General features: G+C 47.4%; 1 protein-coding gene across 1 annotated transcript in view; it reads left to right on the top strand.

Moving 5' to 3' along the window:
* Positions 1-11,070: 11,070 nt before the first annotated feature.
* IKBKB (inhibitor of nuclear factor kappa B kinase subunit beta) overlaps positions 11,071-25,149 on the top strand; it is an 86,131-nt gene continuing 72,052 nt past the window's right edge. Inside the window, exons 1-2 of the mRNA XM_040346208.1 lie at positions 11,071-11,207; positions 15,530-15,652. Coding sequence (XP_040202142.1) covers positions 11,196-11,207; positions 15,530-15,652 — 135 coding nt within the window. The 5' untranslated portion in view covers positions 11,071-11,195. The remainder of the gene's footprint in view (positions 11,208-15,529; positions 15,653-25,149) is intronic.

The following is a 25,149-nucleotide window of genomic DNA, read 5'->3' on the forward strand; positions in this document are numbered from 1 at the left end:
TTACAGACTAACTTTACTAGAATACATTAAGCTTGTGTATTACAGGGGTATTTATATATAAAAAGTGAAATTGTGGCCGGAACTCCGCTTTAAAGTATATATTTTTAAAGTGGTATTAAACCCAAAAACAAAAATGAAATATTATGCAGCTTACCAATCCTCAGATGTGAAGGCTGCATTAGTTTTCTTTTTTAGTCTTTTTTTTCCTCTTCATTTTCACCTGGTGATCTTGCCAGTAACACACTTCCTGTATTAGGGTGTCTCCACTCTACACGGTGAAGCAATGGAATCACATTTGGACAACAGCATTGTCATGACGTGTAAGGTCCCATTCACACAGGCTATCTGATCAGGTCCGCCTGTCAGGTTTTCAGGCGGACCTGATCAGACCCTCCATTCACTCCTATGGAGCAGTAGATGTCAGCGGTGACATGTCCACTGACACCCGCTGCTATACGATCCCATCCTGTCGCAAAATCCCGATAGATGTTGGTCCTATTTTCCATCTGTCTGGCGGATCAGATGAAAATAGGAAGGAGATCAGGTTTACACCCGATCTCCACCTAGAGGAGAGCGGGACTTTGTCTATCTTCTCTGCACAGTGAGCAGAGCTCAGCAGGGATCAGTGGAGCGAAGGGGGTGGTCAAACAGTAGAATATAGTCGAAATCTATGGCAAAGCGCAGCAAACCCGCAGGAAAGCTGCAGGTACACTGCACTGCACCCTGGTGTGGGTAAACCATCAGTGTGTAAGCAGCCCTATACTATTATGTCCAGTGTATTGCTTCACACTGACCTGAATATCTCGTCTTTCCTTCTGCTGGCACCACTCTAGCTGGGCTAAGAGATGAAGTGCAGTTGGTATCACTCCGCATGGGACAGGAGCCAGCACTACAGCGGCTTATGCGGCTCTTCAGAGGCGGCTCTAGGCTTTGTGAGGCCTTAGGCAAAACTTGACATGGGGCCCCACCAGTGCCGGCCCAAGACATTGTGCTGCCTGGGACCAAGAATTAAATGCTGCCCCCCCCCAAAAAAAAATCACGCCCACCAAAAGGCCCCCACATTCATTATTTTATATCATGATAACTAAAGGGGACCCATCATGGCTCTATACATGTATAAAGGAGTATAAAGAGGACCTGTCATGGCTCTATACATGTATATAGGAGTATAAAGAGGACCTGTCATGGCTCTATACATGTATAGGAGTATAAAGAGGGCCTGTCATGGCTCTATACATGTATAAAGCATTATAAAGAGGACCTGTCATGGCTCTATACATGTATAGGAGTATAAAGAGGACCTGTCAGGGCTCTATACATGTGTATAGGAGTGTAAAAGGACGTGTCATGGCTCTATACATGTATATATAAATGTTCTGCCCGTCCGCTCCTGTCACCACTAACAGCAGCGGCGCCGGGCTCCTCACAGGCAGTGGCGCCTGCCCACTCACTCGCTGACTGCTCCCCCCCCCCTCTGTGAGTGTCCTCACAGGCAGCCCGGCACCGCGCTCCTCACATGCAGCGGAACGGGCTGGCTGGCGGGCGTCATGGTACCATGGTATCACCCGGTCCCATTATAGGGCCAGCCCTGGGCCCCACTCACACCAATGATGGGAAAAATAATTCAAGGACAAGAGCCTCTTCCACACAACCCTGGCCGGTGGTTGTGGGGGTCTGCAGGCATGGGGCATATCGGAATCTGGAAGCCCCCTTTAACAAGGTGGCCCCAGATCCTTCTCTTTTATAACTAAGGGGCGGGGTCCACCCGGTGATGTCACCTGCTGAACCCACCCCCTTGTGACGTCATTGACTGAGGGCATCCTGGGTCATTGATGTCACAAGGGGTGGTGTCACCGATATTCAGTGGTTGTTAGGGACGCTGCCGGCACCCCTCCTGAGTCAGGGCTCTTAACGCTGCCTGAGCATATCAGCGTTCAGGTCCCCCTGTCCCTCAAAACTGGGGTAATGCATTGGGTAAGTTAGGCGACCGTGAGGCCTCTATGAGTGTGAGGCCTTAGGCGACCGCCTAATTTGCCTAATTAAAGAGCCGCCTCTGCGGCTCTTGCTTCCTACTACAGCTCCAACTTTACAAGTAGTCCCTCTGCATTGCACTCTCTTTGATGCTCTGGAATGGTGGGTCAGCAAACTCAGACGGAGATCTACCAGCCACCTGTCCGCGATCTACTGGTAGATCACAATCTACAGGTTGCTGACCCACGGCACAAAGGCAACCAGTGTAAAATATACCCTGACAGATTGAGGTAGAGAGTTCCAGAGGATGGGAGAGGCTCTGGAGAAGTCCTGGAGACGATCATGGGAGGAGGCGGTGAGGGAGCTAGAGAGCAGGAGGTCTTAAGAGGAGCGGAGAGGACGGTTTAGGTGATATTTGGAGACAATTTGAAAAAGTATGTGTGGATAGATAAGGCTCCATTGAAATGGCTGAATATCTGCCACTAGTTTTCTGCTTTCAGAGACCGCCTAATGCCACCTGTGGATGCAGCAACACTGTGCTATAGCCACTTACAAACTGGCCGATTACCTGTGGCCAAAACTCTGCAGAAACACCAACCCTGGGCACACACTGGCTGCACCTAAGCTCGGTCAGAGACTCTATTTGCATGAAACCACTGAGCAGTGGGCGACTATATGTGAACAGCATTGGCACTGGTCAATGATTTGTACAGTCTACAAATCTGAACACTGCTGCTGGCCCCGCATGGTGTGCGCAGGCAACGTTTACAATCGTCAGCAAGAAGCTTCTGATTTCCCTGGCTGCAGATATCTGATCATCTGAATGTAGCCTTATTTTTGGAGAATAAGGCCTGATTTACACGGGCTTCAGCTTGTATAAGAGCAGTGTGAACAGCAAGCTTTGTTGAAGCTTTTAACCACTTCAGCCCCCGGAGGATTTGGCTGCCAAATGACCAGGCCACTTTTTGTGATTCGGCACTGCGTCGCTTTAACTGACAATTGCGCGGTCGTGCGATATGGCTACCAAACAAAATTGACGTCCTTTTTTTCCCACAAATAGAGCTTATTTGTTGGTGGTATTTGATCATCTCTGCGGTTTTTATTTTTTTTGCGCTATAAACAAAAATAGATTGACAATTTTGAAAAAAAAAAACCATTTTTTACTATAATAAATATCCCCCAAAAATATATAAAAAAATATATTTTTCCTCAGTTTTGGCCGATACGTATTCTTCTACATATTTTTGGGGGAAAAAAAATTGCAATAAGCGTATATTGATTGATTTGCGGAAAAGTTATAGCGTCTATAAAATAGGGGGTAGTTTTATGGCATTTTTATTATTATTATTTATTTTACTAGTTATGGCGGCAATCTGCGATTTTTATCACGACTACGACATTATGGCGGACACATCAGACACTTTTGATGCTGTTTTGGGACTATTGTCATTTATACAGCGATCAGTGCTATAAAAATGCACTGATTACTTTTTAAATTACACTGGCAGGGAAGGGGTTAACCAGTAGTGGGCGGGGAAGGGGTTAAGTGTGGCCTAGAGAGTGATTCTTGTGGGGGCTTACTGTGACACGACAGTGATCACTGCTCCCGATGAGAGGGAGCAGACGATCAGTGTCCTGTCACTAGGCAGAACAGGGAGATGCCTTGTTTACAAAGGCATCCCCTCGTTCTGCCGTTCCGTGAGACGATCGCGGGACACCGGCGGACATCGAGTCCGAGGGTCCCGAGGGAACGGTCACGGAGATCGCGGCTGGCGCGCGCCCCGCTAGGCAGCAGATTCAAAGCAGCGTATATATACGTTGCTTTGGCTGCCCGTGCCATTCTGCCGACGTATAAGTTGGCAAGCGGTTAATGAATGTACACTTGAAAACGTTGAATGCTCCTAAGGCCCTGTTCACACCTGGGCAGAGCGATTTTCAGGTGTTTTTTTTTTTTTTAAGAGTTTTGCAAGCATATTCAGAGTGTTTCAGAAACATATTCCAAGCATTTTACATGTGTATTCAAGCTTCAGGTGTCTTTATTTTATCCATGGAATGAGGCTTGGTAGAACGGCGGCCATATTGATAACACTTGGAATTTGTAGAACGGAGACAGCTGCGCTCTCCCTGCCCTGGACACTATATAATGGCGTGGTGGTGGACATAAACTCCATGTCTCTGATGAGGTCACATAGGACGAAACATGTAGGATGTAGTTTATGTCTGAACTAACCACGCCAATTAAAATTGTATACAAGTCAGTTTTATCCTGGGAACTACCATTTTACCCGCTGACTATTCACCGGATTGCTGTATATGTTTAGTAACCTTTTCTCAAAATAAGTGTTTTACTGTTTTACACTATGTGGACCCCTTTTTCTTCTTTATTGGTCACGTCTGAGGAACACCAGAGGTTTATTTGGCCAGCCATGTTACCTTGCTTCCCGGTTTAACCTCTGAGGGATTTGCTTTGAATGGTGGATCATTATTTAAACGCTTGCCTAGACTCCTATAGCGTGGAGTCTATAGATCTGGTAAGCTCACATCCTGTTTATTATCACGGTGAAGGTACACCAGGTGGATATTTATCACATTTCTTTGGATATTACTTCAATGGACTTTCTTTTCATCTGTCACTATGCACTTAAAGGGGTGGTTCACCCTAAAAACTACTTTTTTTTATTACAATGGCCCCCCACATTACAATACGATTAAGGCTATTATTATTTTTTTGAAGCTGTACATACCTTTGTACAGCATATTCACACGTTGCGAGTCCCGCGGGAGTGGGCGTTCCTCACATGTCTGTGATTGACATTTTGACCAAAAACGAGATCCCCCCGTCGTGTAAGCCGCGTCACGATTGGCGAAAGGAGCCGAGTGGCGATGCGCATGCGCAGTATAGCGCCGACTCGGCGTTCGGCTCCTTTCACCAATCGTGACGCGGCTTACGCGACGGGGGGAGCTCGTTTTTGGTCAAAATGTCAATCACAGACATGTGAGGAACGCCCACTCCCGCGGGACTCGCAACGTGTGAATATGCTGTACAAAGGTATGTACAGCTTCAAAAAAATAATAATAGCCTTAATCGTATTGTAATGTGGGGGGCCATTGTAATAAAAAAAAGTAGTTTTTAGGGTGAACCACCCCTTTAAAGAGGTGTTCCAGTTGCAATTTATTTTTTTAAAGTCAGCAACTACAAACACTGTAGCTGCTGACTTTTAATAAGGACACTTACCTGTCCAGGGAGCCAGTGATGTCGGCCCCCCCGAGGCCGATCCGTCCATCGGATCGTGTGTCGGCGTTGCCATCCTAACAAAGGGAAACAGGCAGAGGAACCTTGCGGCTTCACTGCCCGTTTTCCACTGCGCATGCGCGAGTCGTGAGACGCGCATTGCTTTGTGAATGGGCCGCTGTATTCAGGGACACACACACAGGTCCCAGAAGACAGCGTACCCCATTTCCCAGGAGGCAACGCGAGGACAAGGATGAGACTGAGGAGCTCCGCAGTGAGACTAGTGGCAGATTAGGAAGACATTTCTGGTAAGTAAAAAAATGATAATTTTTCAAATGTTTTTAATGTAATTTTTTTTTTTTTAGGGTGGACCTCCGCTTTAAGGCTGAGTTCACACCTATTCACATTGTAGAAGATTGTGACTGGCTCTCTATGGAGCCGGTTCACATAGCCCTGCTGCGGCTCCGGTGCAAATTTGCATCTTTTGACCCCTGCTGTGAGCCGAATGCGGCAACAGGGGACGTACTAAACTGCATATTGGGATGATGGGATTGTTGGCTGCAATACTCAGAACTCTCACTAGATGTCAGTGTACTTTATACACATATATATGGTAAGGACTCTGTTTCTTCTTGGTTCTTCTTTTCTGCAGTGCTTGAGACAATGTTGCAAGAAGCAGTTGCTAATGTTTAACTGTTCACTTGCTGATATATATGGAGCTGTACAACAGGATCATAGTAAATTATACAGAAGTAATGGAAACATTTATTTGACCTGTTTTTGATGGGAATATGTGTAGAATTATTATTTTCACTACTATTCCTTTATATTGGCTTTTAACCACTTAAGGACCGCCTAACGTCGATATACGTCGGCAGAATGGCACAGCTGGGCACAAACACGTACCTGTACGTGATTGTTAAATGCCCAGCCGTGGATCGCGGGCGCGCGCCCGCGACCCGGTCTGAAGCTCCGTGACCACGGGACTCGCGGACCCGATCGCCGCTGGAGTCCCGCGATCGGTCCCCGGAGCTGAAGAACGGGGAGAGCTGTGTGTAAACACACCTTCCCCGTTCTTCACTGTGGCGCCGTCATCGATCGTGTGTTCCCTTTTATAGGGACACACAATCAATGACGTCACACGTCCAGCCCCGCCCCCTACAGTTAGAAACACAGATGAGGTCACACTTAACCCCTTCAGCGCCCCCTTGTGGTTAATTCCCAAACTGCAATTGTCATTTTCACAGTAAACAATGCATTTTTAATGCATTTTTTGCTGTGAAAATGACAATGGTCCCAAAAATGTGTCAAAATTGTCCAAAGTGTCCGCCATAATGTCGCAGTCACGAAAAAAATTGCTGATCGCTGCCATTAGTAGTAAAAAAAATTTTTTTTTTATAAAAATGCAATAAAACTATCCCCTATTTTGTAAACGCTATAAATTTGGCGCAAACCAATCGATAAACGCTTATTGCGATTTTTTTTTTTACCAAAAATAGGTAGAAGAATACGTATCGGCTCAAACTGAGGAAAAAAAATGTTTTTTTTTATATATTTTTGGGGGATATTTATTATAGCAAAAAGTAAAAAATATTGAATTTTTTTCAAAATGTATTTTTGTTTATAGCGCAAAAAAAAAAAAAAACGCAGAGGTGATCAAATTCCACCAAAAGAAAGCTCTATTTGTGGGAACAAAGGGATGCCAATTTTGTTTGGAAGCCACGTCGCACGACCGCGCAATTGTCAGTTAAAGCGACGCAGTGCCGGATCGCAAAAAGGGGCCTGGTCCTTTACCTGCATTTTGGTCCGGGTCTTAAGTGGTTAAACCAGTGTTTCTCAACTCCAGTCCTCGGGGCGCACCAACAGGTCATGTTTTCAGGCTTTCCATTATTGTGCACAGGTGATTTTATCAGTTTCACTGCCTTAGTAATTACCACAGCAGTTTGATCTGAGGGAAATCCTGAAAACATGACCTGTTGGTGCGCCCCGAGGACTGGAGTTGAGAAACACTGGGTTAAACTGTACAAATGCAGCAATTTAGAAATTGGATGAAAGGTTTAGCACTGAGAAACACTTTTTGAAAGAAAAAAAAAGTGAATTTTCTATACAACTATATAGATCAGACCAAAAATAAGGAACAAAATGAGGAGGGAAGAGGGACAGTTGGGATCTATGCCCACCTCCTGATACCAGGGCCGGATTAACAATGGGGCTGATGGAGCTGCAGCTCCAGGCCCCTTTCTCAAGATAGGCCCATTTGCCCAAAAAAAAAAAAAAAAAAAAAATTTTTTTTTTTTTTTTTAAGATCGAATTTGGGGAGTTGTAGCTCGATGACCAGAGGTCACAGAAACCCCACATTTTGGGGTAGGCATGGGAAGAGCTACCCCACAACTGGTTAAAATATGGGACGGCTATCATTTATGGTTCCGGAGATACGGGCCTGCTTGCACAGCCTGTCAGAAGCTACATTCAGAGCGGCCAATATAAATACAAGGTGACACACTGCAGCAGACTGATAGGATCACAGTGCTTATAATAATTATTTGTATATTACTCATGGTAATTAACCCCTTGCCACCCAGGCCAATTCTGACACTTCTCTACTACATGTAAAAATCATCATTTGTTTTTTGCTAGAAAATTACTCTATGGTGGTCTTTGCACTTTTTATGTTGCAGGGTACAGAGCTGCACGATTCTGGCTAAAATGAGAATTGCAATTTTTTTGCTTAGAAGATAGATCGCGATTCTCTCACGATTGTTGCGGCGTAACATCATCTTTCACATTAAAACAAAAAAAAAAACTAAACTTCACTGTTTTGTTTTTATGGTTTTTATTATTCATTGAAGTGGGAAAATGCAGTGTGACATAACATATTGCAGCAATAGCCATTGTATTCCCTAGAGTCTCTGCTAAAATATATATAATGTTTGGCGGTTCCAAGTAATTTTCTAGCAAATAATATTGCTTTCTAACTTAAGAAACAAGTGTTGGACTTTAAGTGGTTAAATTTAGTTACAATGTTAGTTACTATGTTTCATTTTGTTTACAAACTTCGCAGACTGCCCAGATTTGTTCTTTACACACAGAAGTGTATCCCTTTGATCTAAGAAGGAAGTGTTAGTTACAATGTTTCCTGTTAAAAACTTGGCAGACTGCCCAGATATTTTCTTTTGACAGCTGAAAGTCTCTCCACTTGTTATATGAAAGAATCAGCAAACTCTGCATTGAAGATCGTCAGGGGGGTTGAATCGAGATCACGATTTTTTGTGCAGCTCTAGCACGGTATTTGCGCAGCAATTTTTCAAACATGTTTTTTTGGAAAAAAATGTTTAATTCATTAAAAAAACAGTTAGTTAAGTTAGCACAATTTTTTTTGGTATCCTAAGCGATGCTTTACATTTTTTTAGGTTACATGTTTAGAGTTACAGAGGAGGTCTAGTACTAGAATTATTGTTCTCGCTCTAACGATCGTGGCGTATGTAACCTGTGTGTATCTGGCTCTGATACTACCAGTGCCTACCCAGCCACTGACTAGTATCTCTCCCCAGCCTGTCCCCACACACCCTCTCACCTGCTGACCTGTGGATGGGGGAATCACTCCTGCAGTGTTATTGTGTTCTGCCAGTGCGTACAATGATCAGTGTTGCTAACTTTAGCTGGCAGCACTGATTGTTTTAAGAAAAAAAAAAACAGGCTGGTTGTACTCAAGTTGATTAATAGATTGACTTGTGTAAAACCAGCTAGCCCATACATAGATCGACTATGGCTGGTCTCTGCATAATTGGCGTAATTTCAATCCATGTATGACCCGCTTAACCACTACTCAGTCCCTAAATATCCTTCCACTCCTGTACATAGTGCTCACTGTCATACTCTCCACACTCCTCTCCTGTACATAGTGCCCACTGTCATACCCTCCACACTCCTCTCCTATACAGAGCGCCCACTGTCATACCCTCCACACTCCTCTCCTATACATAGCGCCCACCGTCATACCCTTCACACTCCTCTCCTGTACATAGTGCCTGCTGTCATACACTTCTCTCCTGTACTTAGTGCCCACTGTCGCACCCTCCACACTCCTCTCCTGTACATACTGCTCACTGTCATACCCTCCACACTCCTCTCCTATACATAGTGCCCACTGTCATACCCTCCACACTCCTCTCCTATACATAGAGCCCACTATCATACCGTCTACATTCCTCTCCTGTACATACTGCCCACTGTCATACCCTCCACACTCCTCTCCTGTACATACTGCCCCATCATACCCTCCACACTTCTCTCTGGTACGTACTACCCTCTGTCATACCCCCACACTCTTCCTGTACATACTGCCCATTGTCATACCCTTCACACTCCTCTCCTGTACATAGTGCTTTTTTCCGTACCCTTTGTACTCCTCTCCTGTACATAGTGCCCACTGTTGGACCCTCCACATTCCTCTCCCTTACCTGCACATACTTCCCACTTATATACCATCCATACTCCTCCCCTATGTCGCTTACCCACAAAAACAGTTCTTTAAAATTATACTGAATATCCTCAATGTTACCAGCTCTAGAATGGACACACTTTTGTTAGTTCAACTAAAGGAAATATCAGTTCTCATATTTGTTCTGCCCCATTATTAGTACTCATTTAATTTTGTGATTACTACTATGATGTATAGAGGAACATCGGGGATCTCAGCTACTCTAAATATAGCACTTATATAAAAAAGTGGCCCTGAAAATATTTTTTAAATGTTGGCAACTGTGCACTTAGGCACTGCCCAAGGGCCACCGTCCACTGGGTCAGTAGGGGGCCCCATGAGAGGCTCCTGGGATCCTGTGATAATAAAGCGGTAGTAAACTTTCCTGACATTACTACTTTTTAGAGGCCCTGGGGTAGGTTATGCCACAACGTACAAGTATGCACAGCATATTAGCACATTAGTGTACACTTCAATTTTCAGACTGAGCCCTCCAGTGCTGCGATGAATCAGGCGGGGCCCGGGCACTTCCATCTTCACCCGGTCTTCCTTCTGGGTTCTGTGCCTTTGGTCACTTGCCTTGGCTGGGCTGCGTTCATGTCATTCCCACGCATTTATTTATTATTTATTACACCCCATTCACACCTCCGTGACAAAACGCCCGACGCCGGCCGCTCGTGCCGCTGGAGGGGAGAATTCCCATTGCTGTCTATGAGATGGTTCACATCTCATAGACGCCGTACACCTGCGGCATGAAAAAAAGTCCCGGACCCTTTTTTTCAGGCGGCATTGGCGTTCGGCCATACAAAGCAATAGGAAGGATTTGTAAAAAAAAAGTTACACTATTCGCGGCAAAATACGCCGCGTACGCGGCGTTACTTGTCGCGGAGGTGTGAATGCAGCCTAAAAGGCCCCACCAAAATCCTCAGCACCAGGCCCATGATGTTCTTAATCTGGCCCTGCCTGATACACAAGACACAGATCTCTGGGCGTGATTTACTAAAGCTGGTGCACTCAGAGTCTGGTGGTACATGGTAGCCAATCAGCTTCTAGCTTCAGCTTGATCAATTAAGCTTTGCCAATAAAACCTGGAAGCCGATTGCAGAGCGGCACCAGATTTTGCTCTCATCAGTGTTAGTAAATAGCCCCCTTTGTGTTTGTTTGTTCTGGTGTTTTGGCAACCTATATGAAAACAATGGTCTGCTAGAACACAACATCAGTGAGGTGTGGATGGGCCCCTCTTGTCCTGTATGTAGTGAAGGGAGGATGACAGCTGCACAGTACTATCTATAGATAGACCCCAAACAGAGCTTCCCTCCCATTACACGTCTATGGCTCTGCACACCTCTGGGCTCCTTTAACGCTAGCTCCGCCCCCCACATGACGTCAGACCAGGAAGTGAACGAGGAAGTGCAGCACACGGTGTACGGTCCGGTGTCCGGGAGAGAAGAGTGGGGGAGGGGGCTGTACGGTATACCGGAGGCTGCGGAGAGTCCGGGCTGAACACCGCACATGACACACCAGGTATGAAGTGTCATCTCTCCACCTCTCTGTGTCACAGCTGATCAGGCCGGGTCTGTGTCCTCGGAAATGTTCCCGGCCAGGTACATTGATCTCTCATACAATGCCCCCCCCCCTCCGTGTACAGATGTCATTAAGGGGCAGCACCTTCCAATCCGCAACACATGATGACTGTGTGTCATGGGAGCTGCTGGGAGTCTTGGGATTCCTCCGCGCCCCACGTCTTGGGATTCCTCCCCGCCCAACGTCTTGGGATTCCTCCGCGCCGCACGTCTTGGGATTCCTCCGCGCCCCACGTCTTGGGATTCCTCCCCGCCCAACGTCTTGGGATTCCTCCGCGCCCCACGTCTTGGGATTCCTCCGCGCCCCACGTCTTGGGATTCCTCCGCGCCCCACGTCTTGGGATTCCTCCGCGCCCCACGTCTTGGGATTCCTCCGCGCCCCACGTCTTGGGATTCCTCCGCGCCCAACGTCTTGGGATTCCTCTGTTCCCCGGGTGTTGGGGTTCTGTGTCATTAGATTCCTCTGTGGCCTGGGTCTTGGGGTTCCTCTGTGGCCCGGGTCTTGGGATTCCGTCTCATTAGATTCCTCTGTGGCCCGGGTCTTGGGGTTCCTCAGTTCCCTAAGTGTTGGGGTTTCGTCTCATTAGATTCCTCTGTGGCCCGGGTCTTGGGGTTCCTCAGTTCCCTAAGTGTTGGGGTTTCGTCTCATTAGATTACTCTGTGGCCCGGGTCTTGGGGTTCCTCTGTGGCCCAGGTCTTGGGGTTCCTCTGTTCCCGAGTCTTGAGATTCTGTGTCATTAGATTCCTCTGTTCCCCGGGTGCTGGGGTTCCTCTGTTCCCGAGTCTTGAGATTCTGTGTCATTAGATTCCTCTGTTCCCCGGGTGCTGGGGTTCCTCTGTTCCCCGGGTGTTGGGGTTCCTCTGTTCCCGAGTCTTGAGATTCTGTGTCATTAGATATCTATGTGGCCCGGGTGTTGTGGTTCCTCTGTGGCCCGGGTGTTGGGGTTCCGTGTCATTAGATTCCTCTGTGGCCTGGGTCTTGGGGTTCCTCTGTGGCCTGGGTCTTGGGGTTCCGTCTCATTAGATTCCTCTGTGGCCCGGGTCTTGGGGTTCCTCTGTTCCCTAAGTGTTGGGGTTTCGTCTCATTAGATTACTCTGTGGCCCGGGTCTTGGGGTTCCTCTGTGGCCCAGATCTTGGGGTTCCTCTGTGGCCCGGGTCTTGGGGTTCCTCTGTGGCCCGGGTCTTGGGGTTCCGTCTCATTAGATTCCTCTGTGGCCCGGGTCTTGGGGTTCCTCTGTTCCCTAAGTGTTGGGGTTTCGTCTCATTAGATTACTCTGTGTTCTGGGTCTTGGGGTTCCTCTGTTCCAGAGTCTTGAGATTCTGTGTCATTAGATTCCTCTGTTCCCCGGGTGTTGGGGTTCCTCTGTTCCCGAGTCTTGAGATTCTGTGTCATTAGATATCTATGTGGCCCGGGTGTTGTGGTTCCTCTGTGGCCTGGGTGTTGGGGTTCCGTGTCATTAGATATCTCTGTGGCCAAGGTGTTGGGGTTCCTCTGTGGCCCGGGGTTCCTCTGTGGCCCGGGTGTTGGGGTTCCGTGTCATTAGATATCTCTGTGGCCAAGGTGTTGGGGCTCCTCTGTGGCCAGGGTGTTGGGGTTCCTCTGTGGCCTGGGTGTTGGGGTTCCTCTGTCATTAGATTTCTCTGTGGCCCGGGCGTTGGGGTTTCCCGGGTCTTGGGGTTCCTCTGATATAATGCATGTGCACAGGATTACAGGAGCCAAGCTGAAAGCTGTATAATGTACACAGAAAATAAGAAGTTCTGATACAAAAACAATAAATAAAATCTAGCTGACGCAGGTCCTAAATCCATTTGTATTTCCATGACTGTCCTATTCTACAAGGCCTTAGAAGTTCTTTATTTGGGAGAATTCTCTCATACAGTGTGGAGATGAATTGTGAATGACGCTGTAGTAATTAAGTTATCAGCGTACTGTAGATAGAGTGTCACTAAACACGCGTCATAAAAAAATATAAATAAATGGTGTATTACATGCTACTCAGACACTATGAGATTCAATTTCTGCAAAAAAAAAACCTGGTTGATCCTGCGGCTCTCTTATCTCCACCTTCTGTCCATGTCCCCATTTCAGCTATGGCATTTCCAGCTGTGGTGGCAACTCTGCACATGCTCAGTCTTCAGTGAGTTTCTATGCTGAGCATTTCCTCTCCATCACATCTGAGCAGCCCATGTGACTATATACACAGTGGTAAAAGACAGCCCACTAAAGATAAACACAATGGGGGGGGGGGGGGGAATTTGCATGTTAATTAACCACAAGCGGACAGCGCTATAGCTGAATGACGGCTACAGCGTGGTCGTCCACTTTTGAGAGGGTGCCTATGGATATCCTCCCAGAACCGTGCACTCTGTGATCACAGATCAGGGTAAAGAGCCAATCACAGCAGCTCTTTTCCACGTGATCAGCTGTGTCCAATCACAGCTGATCATGATGTAAACACACTTGATGGGTATCGGAATTTCTTTTCTCACACTGTCACAGAGGAGAGAGTCGGTAACCATGTAGCATTAAAGGCGACATCTACATTTCTAATCAGGGCAGACCCAACAGTATAGTAACAGTAAATTTGTTCCCCAAATTTTTGGTCTTTTTTTTGTTTGTTTAGCAAAACAAAAAAAAACCTCAGTGATTAAATTCCACCAAAAATAAAGCTCCAGGCTGGCGGCTGCTGCAGCTGTCTCCCAGGCTGGTATGGCTGGCGGCTGCTGCAGCTGTCTCCCAGGCTGGTATGGCTGGCGGCTGCTGCTTCTGTCTCCCAGGCTGGTATGGCTGGCGGCTGCTGCAGCTGTCTCCCAGGCTGGTATGGCTGGCGGCTGCTGCAGCTGTCTCCCAGGCTGGTATGGCTGGCGGCTGCTGCAGCTGTCCCCCAGGCTGGCGGCTGCTGCTGCTTTGCCCCAGGCTGGTATGGCTGCCGGCTGCTTTCCCCCAGGTGGGTATGGCTGGCGGCTGCTGCTGCTGGCTGTCCCCCAGCATTGGCTCTGCTCTCTACTGCAGCCCTATGCTTTCTTTACCACCGGCTCCATTCACACTGATGCTCGGGGATGGCGGGTTGGGAACCCATAATCTGGGCTTGGAGGTGGCGTGCCACATCAAAGGGTGCTGCGGGCCACCCCTGACATACAGAAATAGAAGGGACAATGTAAATTAAATGTTATATGTTTAATTTAAGTATGAGGTACTTTTCTTCTACCATTAGGGGCATACCTACAGGGAATGCAATTGCGACCCGGCCCCATGCTCCCCCCCCCCCCCCCCCCCCCCCGTAGGCCTGGAAAGGAGGAGAGGCTGGGGCAGTTGCATATAGAGGAACTGATCCCCTCCATTTTCGTCCTGCGGTCACTAAATGCCTGTGAGAGGGAGAGGAGGAGAAGCCAGAATTCAGCGGCTGCAGGAGGAAAATGGAGAGACTTTATATGCAGCCACCTCTGGCGCTTCTCCAATCCAGCTTCTTTCTGCAGCCCCTCTGTGCTCTTTTCTTGAACCCCCATCCCCCACAGCTCTGCCTCCCCTCTCTTGTTGGCTGCTGTCAGGATGGAAAATGGGGAAGGGGCCCTTTCTGAATGGAGAGTAGGTGATCCGTACCGATCAATGACGCTGTCCATTCATTACTGAAACATAGTAAACTGTTTTTAATATGCTTCAGTTTGTGATTGAACTGGAAGCTCTGTACAGAGCCATTCCAGTCCATTCATTCTGTGCTGCTGAAATTGCAGAGAAGGAGATTGAGGACTGTGTCCTCTCGCCTTTCTCCTTCTTAAAGGTGAAACATCAGAGATCTGTTTAGACCCCTGATATCTCCACAAAGCCCACCAACGGGGCTCCTAAAGAAAATGGTAAAAATGTTGGAAAAAAATATTGTAAATAAAAAAACGACATTGACATCTGTGACGGAACTACCAGGGTCACAAAGGTTACACTTGCAAATGGGCTCTGTCTTTCCACCACTGGGCTCGGAGGGAAGGGCCCCAGCTGGGGGTCAGGGGGGCACCTAATAGTTTCTTGCACCGGGCATTGAAGGTTCTAGTTACGCCATTGTCTAGTAACTGCCTTTTTTTCCCCCAATGTGGTTCACTAGCATACCCACCATTATAAGCAGAATTTAGATAAAAACATGGACGTTTACGTGGTGTCTCTCACATATGTGAGTTTTTATTTCCAGGTGAATCCTACCGGTATTGCACATGTATGTTGTTATTGTTTCCCTAATGTACTAACACTAATATTGGTATCATTTTATTTTTAGGATGCACCCCAGTGTAGGACCAGCTGGCCTCCGCCTTCACAAACACAGACCTGTGGACCCTGGGAGATGAAGGAGCGTCTCGGGACCGGGGGATTTGGTTATGTCCTTCGCTGGCATAATAAGGTAGGGACAAATGTGCCAATTTTTTTTAGAGGTTTTTTTTTAGTCCCATACTATATTTCATGTGTCTTTTGGATAAAATCTCACCCTTCACCACAAAACCCATCTTTAAAGCGGATCTCCACTCTAAAGTGGAGTCCCGCTGATCGGCAACCTCCCCCCCTCCGGTGTCACATTTGACACCTTTCAGGGGGGAGGGGGGTGCAGATACCTGTCTGTCTTCCGGCCCTACGATACGGGCAAAAGACGGGTTTTTTCCTCGCTTCCCGTCCGTCCCCCGTTGTATGCTGGGAACACTCGGCTCCCAGCACACAGCGGGAGCCAATCGGCGGGCGCAGCGCGACTCGCGCATGTGCCGTAGGGAACCGGGCAGTGAAGCCGGAGCGCTTCACTTCCTGGTTCCCTCACTGTGGATGGAGGGGGGAGCAGCAGGGTGACGAGCGATCGGCTCGTCATCTGCTGCGATCGGCGCTGGACTCCAGGACAGGCAAGTGTCCTTATATTAAAAGTCAGCAGCTGCAGTATTTGTAGCTGCTGGCTTTTAATATATTTTTTTAGTGGCACATCCGCTTTAAGCCGGCCATAGATTCTCCCAATAACACAGTCAGTCGATTCTGACTGTGTTGATGGGGGATTCCCTCCCGTGGAGCTATTGTGTTCTCCCGGTGGGGACGGCTTCCCCCGCTGGGAGAACACAGTAATTATTGCTAGTGGCTACAATAGCTGCTGGCAAAACCTGCATGTAAAATTCGATAGGCTGGTTGTACCCAAGTTGATTGATCCATCAACTTGGATACAATCAACCTGTCCATACATGGTTAGATTCGTGGCCGGTCCCTGCTTAACCGGTCGTGATTCGAACAGTCTATGGCCGGTTTTAATGTTTACATCTTATTCACTCTTGCGATTAGGGGCACGCTGCAAATTCCTACAGAAGGCTCAGTGGGGTTTATGCAAAAAGCTGCAGACTGGAAGCTCTATACAATGCAGTGAGAGGCTGAAAGAACCTTCAGCCATTTGCGTCTGTTTGCATGTATTCAGAAATGCAGCGATCACTTGTGGATGATCAAACCTGCAGCAAACTGTTTGCATCCAGGATAATTCATTCACAGGTAATCCCTGCATGCCTGATTACATTGGAACAGCTGCAGGCACTGGTAGACAGTCTTTGCTTTAGGCTGGGTTCACACTGATGCTACATGACAGTGTGTTTGTTCACAGGTGAGTATAAAGTGTCTGTACAAACTCCCATAGGAGCTGGCTCCCAGTTGATGGTGGCTTCACATGTGTTCACATGTGGATTCTCTGACCAGAAGTGCATTCTTTGAACAAAAGTGCCTGAGTTAAAAAACAGGAGTTAAGACAGGAGTCTTCATTCTTTTTTTCAATCACTGACCCAGAACAAGCTTTCAGCTGGTAAAGTTGGAACGCTTTCTATATAGATTCAGCGGTGCAGCAGACGCTCTCACCTTAGTCTGCTCACCCCAGGGATAGTGAGAGCAGGACGCTCTCAAACGAGTCGCCTCTCCCCAGGGATAGTGCAGCCAGGCAGGGTCCTCCCAGCTCTCGGCTGCTGCAGACACAGCACAAACAACCAGGACTCCCATAGTTTAACACGGGTACATATCCCCCCCCCCCCCCCTAGGCAATTGATCCAGGGTTGCACCGATCGCCCGTTGAGGGATCAGGAAGGAATTTTTTTCCCCCGGTCGCTGCAGATTGGCACAGCACGCCTAGGGTTTTTCGCCTTCCTCCGGACCAATCGGGGAGAGAAGACTCAACGAGTGACGGCTCACTTGGACAGTCTTCCGCCCCTCAACACCATAAGAGACCATCCCAATCAACATTACTTCCCTGCGTTTTTTTTCTGCGACCATGGGTTACCTAAAATACTCTGCAGAAACCATCCGGGAACTAAAACCATTTGTCACCAAAAAAGCTCTAAGGAATGAGCGACTGTTGAGAATCAATCGACGATCAACAGTCAAAAACTACGCGCAGGTACCTCAGCCCAAGCGCATAATATGCGCTTTGGTCAACACAAGATCGGCAGTAAAACACTGACAAGAAATCTATGATTTCATCCTTCAACACAATCTAGACTGCCTCTTCACCACAGAAAGCTGGCTGACAGCCGACTGCAACACCATTCTAACAGAATTGGTGCCAGCAAATTATCGCATTCAAATGCAAAACAGAGTGGGGCAAAGAGGGGGGGGCCTGGCGGTGATCCACAAGACTCGCCTCACAATTACCAAACCAGCCCTTCAAAACTCGCCTCCATTCATGGAAACCCTCACTCTGCAGCTGCAAACAAATCTCCAACATACGGTCCATATGCTAGTTTCCTATAGACCACCAGGCCCAAAAACGCACCTTCTCACGTCATTGACGGAATTCATCTCCACATATACACTAAACATCAAACACCTTTTGGTGCTTGGGGATTTCAACCTCTGGGCCAACTCCTCGCTGGACCCCGTAGCCGACGCCTGCATCAACCATCTGGAATGATTAGGTCTGCAGCAACTAGTACAAGGCCCCACTCATGCCTCAGGCCATACGCTCGATCTCATTTTCAAACAAGATTTGGAAATTGACGTCCTGGGAAATGAGCCGCAACCATGGACAGATCACCATGCCATCAAATTGCTAAAGCAAGAGCGTGGAAAAGGTGCTCTTCAGATAAAAAACACACCATTTACAAGATAATAACAAAGAAATATCACAAAGAAATCTTCACAGCCAAAAAAAATTATTTCTCCAACATCGTCGCAAATGCCCTTAACCGCCCCCGAGAACTCTTCAAGCTGGTCACTCAGACTATGAATCCAGCTTGTTTAGAGGCCCCCAATTCTGATTCACAAGAATTTTGCAATGAATTATCAGATTATTTCATTAATAAAATTGAAAAAATCCGTGAAAGTATTCAGCAAAATGGAACAGTCACCAACTCTCCCCCCCCCCCCCCCACCCCAAAATCACAAACCTAATACCCACATAAATCAGCCGCAATCACCAAAATTCACTCTAAAACCCATTTCCATCGATGCCACTAAAAATATCATCGGGACTCTGCGTAATGGCACAGCACCCAATGATATCATTCCCACTAAACTGCTGAAAGAAAGTGCCGATATACTGGCACCAGCTATCACGCAGCTCATAAACCAATCATTCAAGGAGGGCATGGTGCCCACCTTGCTGAAACAAGGTACAATAAAACCAATTCTAAAAAAAACTACCCTCGACCCCAAAGACCCAAACAACCGGAGGCCCATAACAGCTCTAAATGTCTTCTCCAAGGTAATGGAGAAAGTAGTTGTACAACAGCTGCAACTGCATTTAGATTTCCGTCCAGGTCACGGAACAGAAACGGCGCTGCTCAAAATATGGGATGACGCTCTAGAGGCCGCAGACAAAGGAGAATCTTGTCTCCTGATACTGGTGGACCTAAGCGCGGCTTTTGACACTGTAGACCACGGACTACTACTGGCTAGGCTAGCTGAAGTAGCCGGAGTCGCTGAAGGTGTTTTACCCTGGTTCTCCTCCTTCTTGGAAAACCGATCACAAATAGTGAAACTTGGGTCTTTCACTTCTGAAAAACGTACGGTATCATGCGGAGTCCCTCAGGGATCTCCCTTATCGCCCGTATTGTTTAATATCTATCTTCGCCCTTTCTTTGAAATCATCAGTAACCAGAAGTTACTTTACCACTCCTATGCAGACGACACACAACTATATTTCCGCATCTGCAACAAAAAGGATCATTCTCTTGGACTAGAGAATTGCCTCACTCTAATAGATAACTGGATGACAAACATTATCTTAAAGGGGTGGTTCCGCTGAAATCCTTTTTTTTTTTTATTTATTTATTTTTTTAAATCCTTTCTCCCGCTGTGTACATATGCAATAATGTACTCGCCCGTCCCAGGAATCTAGGCGCCAGCATTCCGAATTGTCCAAAAAGAATATTTTCAATAACTTGGAGATGGACGTTTCCATCTTACTTCTGGGCAGTCTGAAGCCCAACGTCAGTTTCTTCCGGGATGCGGCGAATGCTGTAGTCCCAGCATTCACCGCTCTATCCCGCGCCTGCGCAGTGTTGACGGCGAGCCGCGCTGTCAACACTGCACAGTTGCTGTGACAACGGCGCAGCGTCCTGAAAAGGACTCGCCCCCTTCACAGTAAACACAATAGCGATCTTTTCTATCCGCCCACGTCACATGACTGGCTTCAAGAGTCATGTGACGAGCGGGAATAACGCGCGATTTGGAGTTAGGGGGTTGTGAATTATTTCCTGGGCAGCGTGACGCTGTAAACCCAGGAAGCATTGCGGCAAAGCTAGCACAGAGAGACACGCCCAACCCCGCAGCACCTAGACCAGGAAGTGCCTGTTTCACATAGCTGAAAAACAGGTATGGAAACGTTTCAAATTTTTTTTAACAGCGGAATGTTTTTAGACTGACTGAGCCCCTTTGTTTAAAAGAATGTTGTTTAGAAGGGTGAACTTCCACTTTAAACTCAATGGTTCGAAAACAGAACTTCTCCTGTTTCACGCTAACCGGAAAAATCACCCCGCGTCAACATGGACTCCCCCACCCATTCTGGGTAAAACTATAACCCCTAGCACCAAAGTCAAAAGTCTCGGAGTCATTTTCGATACCTACATGACAATGGATGCACAAATAGGGTCAGTAGTCAGCGGATCCCACCATCTGCTGCGCCTACTACGCAGACTCACGCCCTTTATCCCGAAAGAGGACATTGCAGTCATGGTGGGAACAATCATCAATTCCAGACTTGACTACGCAAATGCCCTCTATCTAGGACTCCCCAAATACCAAATCACTCGTCTGCAAGTCGTTCAAAATACGGCCGCTCGACTAGTGACTGGGAAAAAAACATGGGAATCAATCTCACCTTCGCTGAGATCCCTTCATTGGTTGCCAGTAAAAGACAGAATCACTTTCAAGGCACTCTGTCTAATACATAAGTGTATTCAAGGCAACGCCCCCCAATATCTATGCGAAAAAATAAAAGCCCATAACCCCAATCGCATTCTGCGATCCACCAATCAAAACCTCCTCCAGATACCCAAAGCCAGATACAAGTCCAAAGGAGATCTAAGATTTGCAGTCCAAGGACCCCGTCTGTGGAATGCACTACCAACCACCATCCGACTGGAGTCGGACCACTTGGCCTTCAGGAGAAAGATTAAAACCCATCTCTTCTGAGGTCAAGGGGTTCCTTACCCATGAAATGGATACAGTGCCCAGAGGCGATTCAGTTTGCATGTGTTGCGCTTTACAAATGTCTCACTCACTCAGTCGTATAGTTGTCATCCTACTTTGCTCTCCGACATCGGTCCTACATCAATCTGACTTGAATGAACAGGATACTACTTTGATCCAACTTTGTGATAGTCTGACTTGTCCTTTGACCAATCAAAACAATCCCAGTGTAACATAAATTCCCTTTCTTGCTGCTGCAATCACCATGTCGGATGTCACAAGTCAGATGGTTAGGTCAAAGGTCCTACTTTGACCTTACTTCAATGATATTCAATGGGCTGAATTAGGACCAAAGTAGTGCAGGGAGCATTTTCCAAGTCGGACCAGTTAAAGTGATTGTATAGTCCAAACTTTTTTGTCACCTGTAAGGTAAAAGGCATAATGAGCTAGTATGCACCGCATACTAGCTCATTATGAAACACTTGCCTTAGAACGAGGCATCAGTAACTCACCTGGTCCACACCGAGGGAGATGACATGTTGCCTCAGCGTGTCTTCTGGGTATCGCGGCTCCATCGCTGTGAGTGGCTGGAGCCGCGATGTTGTCACTCCCGCGCATGCGCTCGGGAGATTTCTTTCCGGCAAGGTCTGGCGTCTGCCGGGCTTTCAGCTGAAAATCCCCTGTGTGCATGCGCCGCTGCAGTCAGCAGCTCATTGCGAGTGGAATATCTCCTAAACCGTACAGGTTTAGGGGATATTTTTTTTACCTACAGGTAAGCCTTATTATAGGTTTACCTGGAGGTAAAGTTTAAAAATATGACTATACAACCACTTTTAAGACGACTCTCATAGGGAAACATGATTAAACCTTTTATCGTTGAAACCATAAAATTGAATAGGGAGTGTACCATCGTCCTAGTGTTTTGATATAGATAGAGGGATCTCAGGGATTCCCCACAACCCCAAAACTCCAATGAAAAAATGTGGGCGGGGAGGACTATACCGGTACTGTTTTGTATAGGTTCAAAAACCTGAGTAATTCATATTGAGTAAATTTAAAAAGATTTATTTACATACAGACATTGTAGACAAAAAAATAAATGAAAACTACATCACATTGAAACACATTTACAGAAATACAAACTTGACCACAATCTGGTCACCGGTTGTGCAATCCCATTTCTTAACAAAAAGGGGTGGGATGTCGGTGAAGAAATTGGAATCATGAGACCAACAGTCTCTAGTCTCGACTAGTTTCGCTTTCGCGTCGTCAGGAGACGGTCTAATTTATTTATTTAATTTATTTATTTTTTTGTCTACAATGTCTGTATGTAAATAAATCTTTTTAAATTTACTCAATATGAATTACTCAGGTTTTTTGAACCTATACAAAACAGTACCGGTATAGTCCTCCCCGCCCACATTTTTTCATTGGAGTTTTGGGGTTGTGGGGAATCCCTGAGATCCCTCTATCTATCTCATAGGGAAACATTGATTTTTCACACATCATGCGACATGAGATTCCAATGTCGGAGCGTTTGTGTCGTACCAGTGTGAACCCAGGCCAAGGCCTGATTCACACCTATGCAGTTTGCATATTGCAGGTGCATTTTGCGTTTTTCAATACATGCTTTTCATCTATTGCTGTCTATAGCACCAAAAACCAGAAAAAAGTCTCTGACCCTTTCCATAAAATGCACATATGTGAACTACATCCATAGGAAACCACGAAAAATGGACTGTAGTGTGTTTCTGCAAAACTGAAAACGCACTAAATGCATAGGTGTGAACCAGGCCTTAGATAGAGCTTGCGTCATGCAGCTATTCACATACAGCATGCAGAGTCTTCTGCAGGAAGTCAGTCTGCCTCCTAATTATAACTGTGAACGGTGTCTCATGCCGCGTACACACGATCGGTTTGTCTGATGAAAATGGTCTGATGGACCGTTTTCATCAGACCAAACCGATCGTGTGTGGGACCCATCGGTTATTTATCCATCGGTTAAAAAAATGGAACTTGCTTTAAAATTATCTGATGGATACCTAACTGATAGATAAAAACCGATCGTCTGTAGGCACGTCCATCGGTTAAAAATCCACGCATGCTCAGACTAAATTGGGGGACGGGAGCGCTCGTTCTGGTAAAACTAGTGTTCGTTATGGAGTAAGCACAATTATCACGCTGTAACAGACAGAAAAGCGCAAATCGTCTTTTACTAACACGGAATCAGCAAAAGCAGCCCCAAGGGTGAAGCTATTGGATTTGAACTTCCCCTTTTATAGTGCCGTCGTACGTGGTTTACGTCACCGCGTTCTGAAACGATCGGTTTTTAACCGATGGTGTGTAGGCACGACTGACCATCAGTCAGCTTCATCAGATAACTGATGGAAAAATCCATCAGACCGTTTTCATCGGATTGACCGATCGTGTGTACAGGGCATCATTCTTAGGCCTTAGGTTCACACAGGGCGTTTTATAAGGCGAATCGGTGCAGGGCCATCTTTACCTACAAGGGAATACATGTGTTCTGTGCATCCTTGTGCAGGCAGTTCCACTGATGTCAATTGGCTGCACGCACATGGCCCTTGTGTCACAATATGACATCTGTGTGGGTGCATGTGCGTACCTCCGAAAGCAGACAGTGTGAATTCGGGAGCACCCATGCGGATGTCGTGTTTGGACACAGTGGCTGTGTCCCAATTGACATTAGTCGGACTGCCTGAACAGGGATGCATGGAACATGTGCATTCCTATGTAGGCAGTGGCGTAACCAGAGTTATGGGCGCCCGGGGCGAAAAAAAAATTCCGCCCCCCCCTTATATAAACATCCACGTTTATATGTGCATAAACGTGGGGGACTTAAATATTTTGGAGCTTTTTTTTAAAACACCTACACTGACCTGACCCCTACACTGACCCCTACACTGACCCCTACACTGACCCCTACACTGACCTGACCCCTACACTGACCTGACCCCTACACTGACCTGACCCCTACACTGACCTGACCCCTACACTGACCTGACCCCTACACTGACCTGACCCCTACACTGACCTGACCCCTACACTGACCTGACCCCTACACTGACCTGACCCCTACACTGACCTGACCCCTACACTGACCTGACCCCTACACTGACCTGACCCCTACACTGACCTGACACCTACACTGACCTGACCCCTACACTGACCTGACCCCTACACTGACCTGACCCCTACACTGACCTGACCCCTGCACTGACCTGACCCCTACACTGACCTGACCCCTACACTGACCTGACCCCTGCACTGACCTGACCCCTACACTGACCTGACACCTACACTGACCTGACACCTGCACTGACACCTGCACTGACACCTGCACTGACACCTGCACTGACACCTGCACTGACCCACCTAACTCCTACAGTACAAGTCCATCCTCTGAGTCCTCCTTACCTGTGTCTGCTCTTCTCCAGAGACTCCTCCAGGACGGACAGGACCCCAGCACTGGATGTGCAGAACTGCTTCGGACGGAGTTCCGACTCTCTTCCCCGCCGGCCGCCAGCACTATCCGCCCGCTCCATGCTGCAACTCCCCTCCACACAGTGGCAGCGCCGTACCGCAGAGCACCAGAGCGGAGGGGAAGACGGCGCCGGCGGCTCACACTTTCCGTGCCTGACGTCTCCCGCCGGCCGCCACCATTTTCAGACTTTCCCGGCGCTCTGCGATTGGACATATGGCGGTCATGTGCGGAGGCGGGACTTCCAGCCCCACTCCTCACATGACCCCCATATGCCCAATCACAGGGCGCTGGACATTACACATGGTGGCCGCTGGCCGCTCGGGACATCCGGTGACACGGGAAATTAAAATTAGGAGGAGGCACGGAAAGTCGCCCCCCTAAATGGTTCGCCCGGGGCAACAGCACCCCCTGCCCCCCCCCTTCCTACGCCAGTGTATGTAGGTAAACATGGCCATGCATGGATGTACAGTATAGTATGCTCTGTGTGAATGAGGCCCTATCCTCTACTGATCTCCTACTCTGCTTGTGCCCTATGGTTATCTTTTCCACCTATCTTTCTCACCTTTTTGTTCAATGCATCTCTCACACTCTGTTAAGCTTCTTCCTCTTCTGCTCTCGCCCTCTTCTCATCTCTTCCCTCCTCTCCCTTCTGCATGCTCACCCTCATTTGGTTTTCTTCAACTGTGCTGTCTCGCATTCCTTACTTCTCCCTTCTTTGCTCTCATCCTTCTCATGCTCCCTGTTTGCTCCTCTGCACTTTT

This window comes from Rana temporaria, chromosome 3, assembly GCF_905171775.1.
Source record: "Rana temporaria chromosome 3, aRanTem1.1, whole genome shotgun sequence".
NCBI lineage: Eukaryota > Metazoa > Chordata > Amphibia > Anura > Ranidae > Rana > Rana temporaria.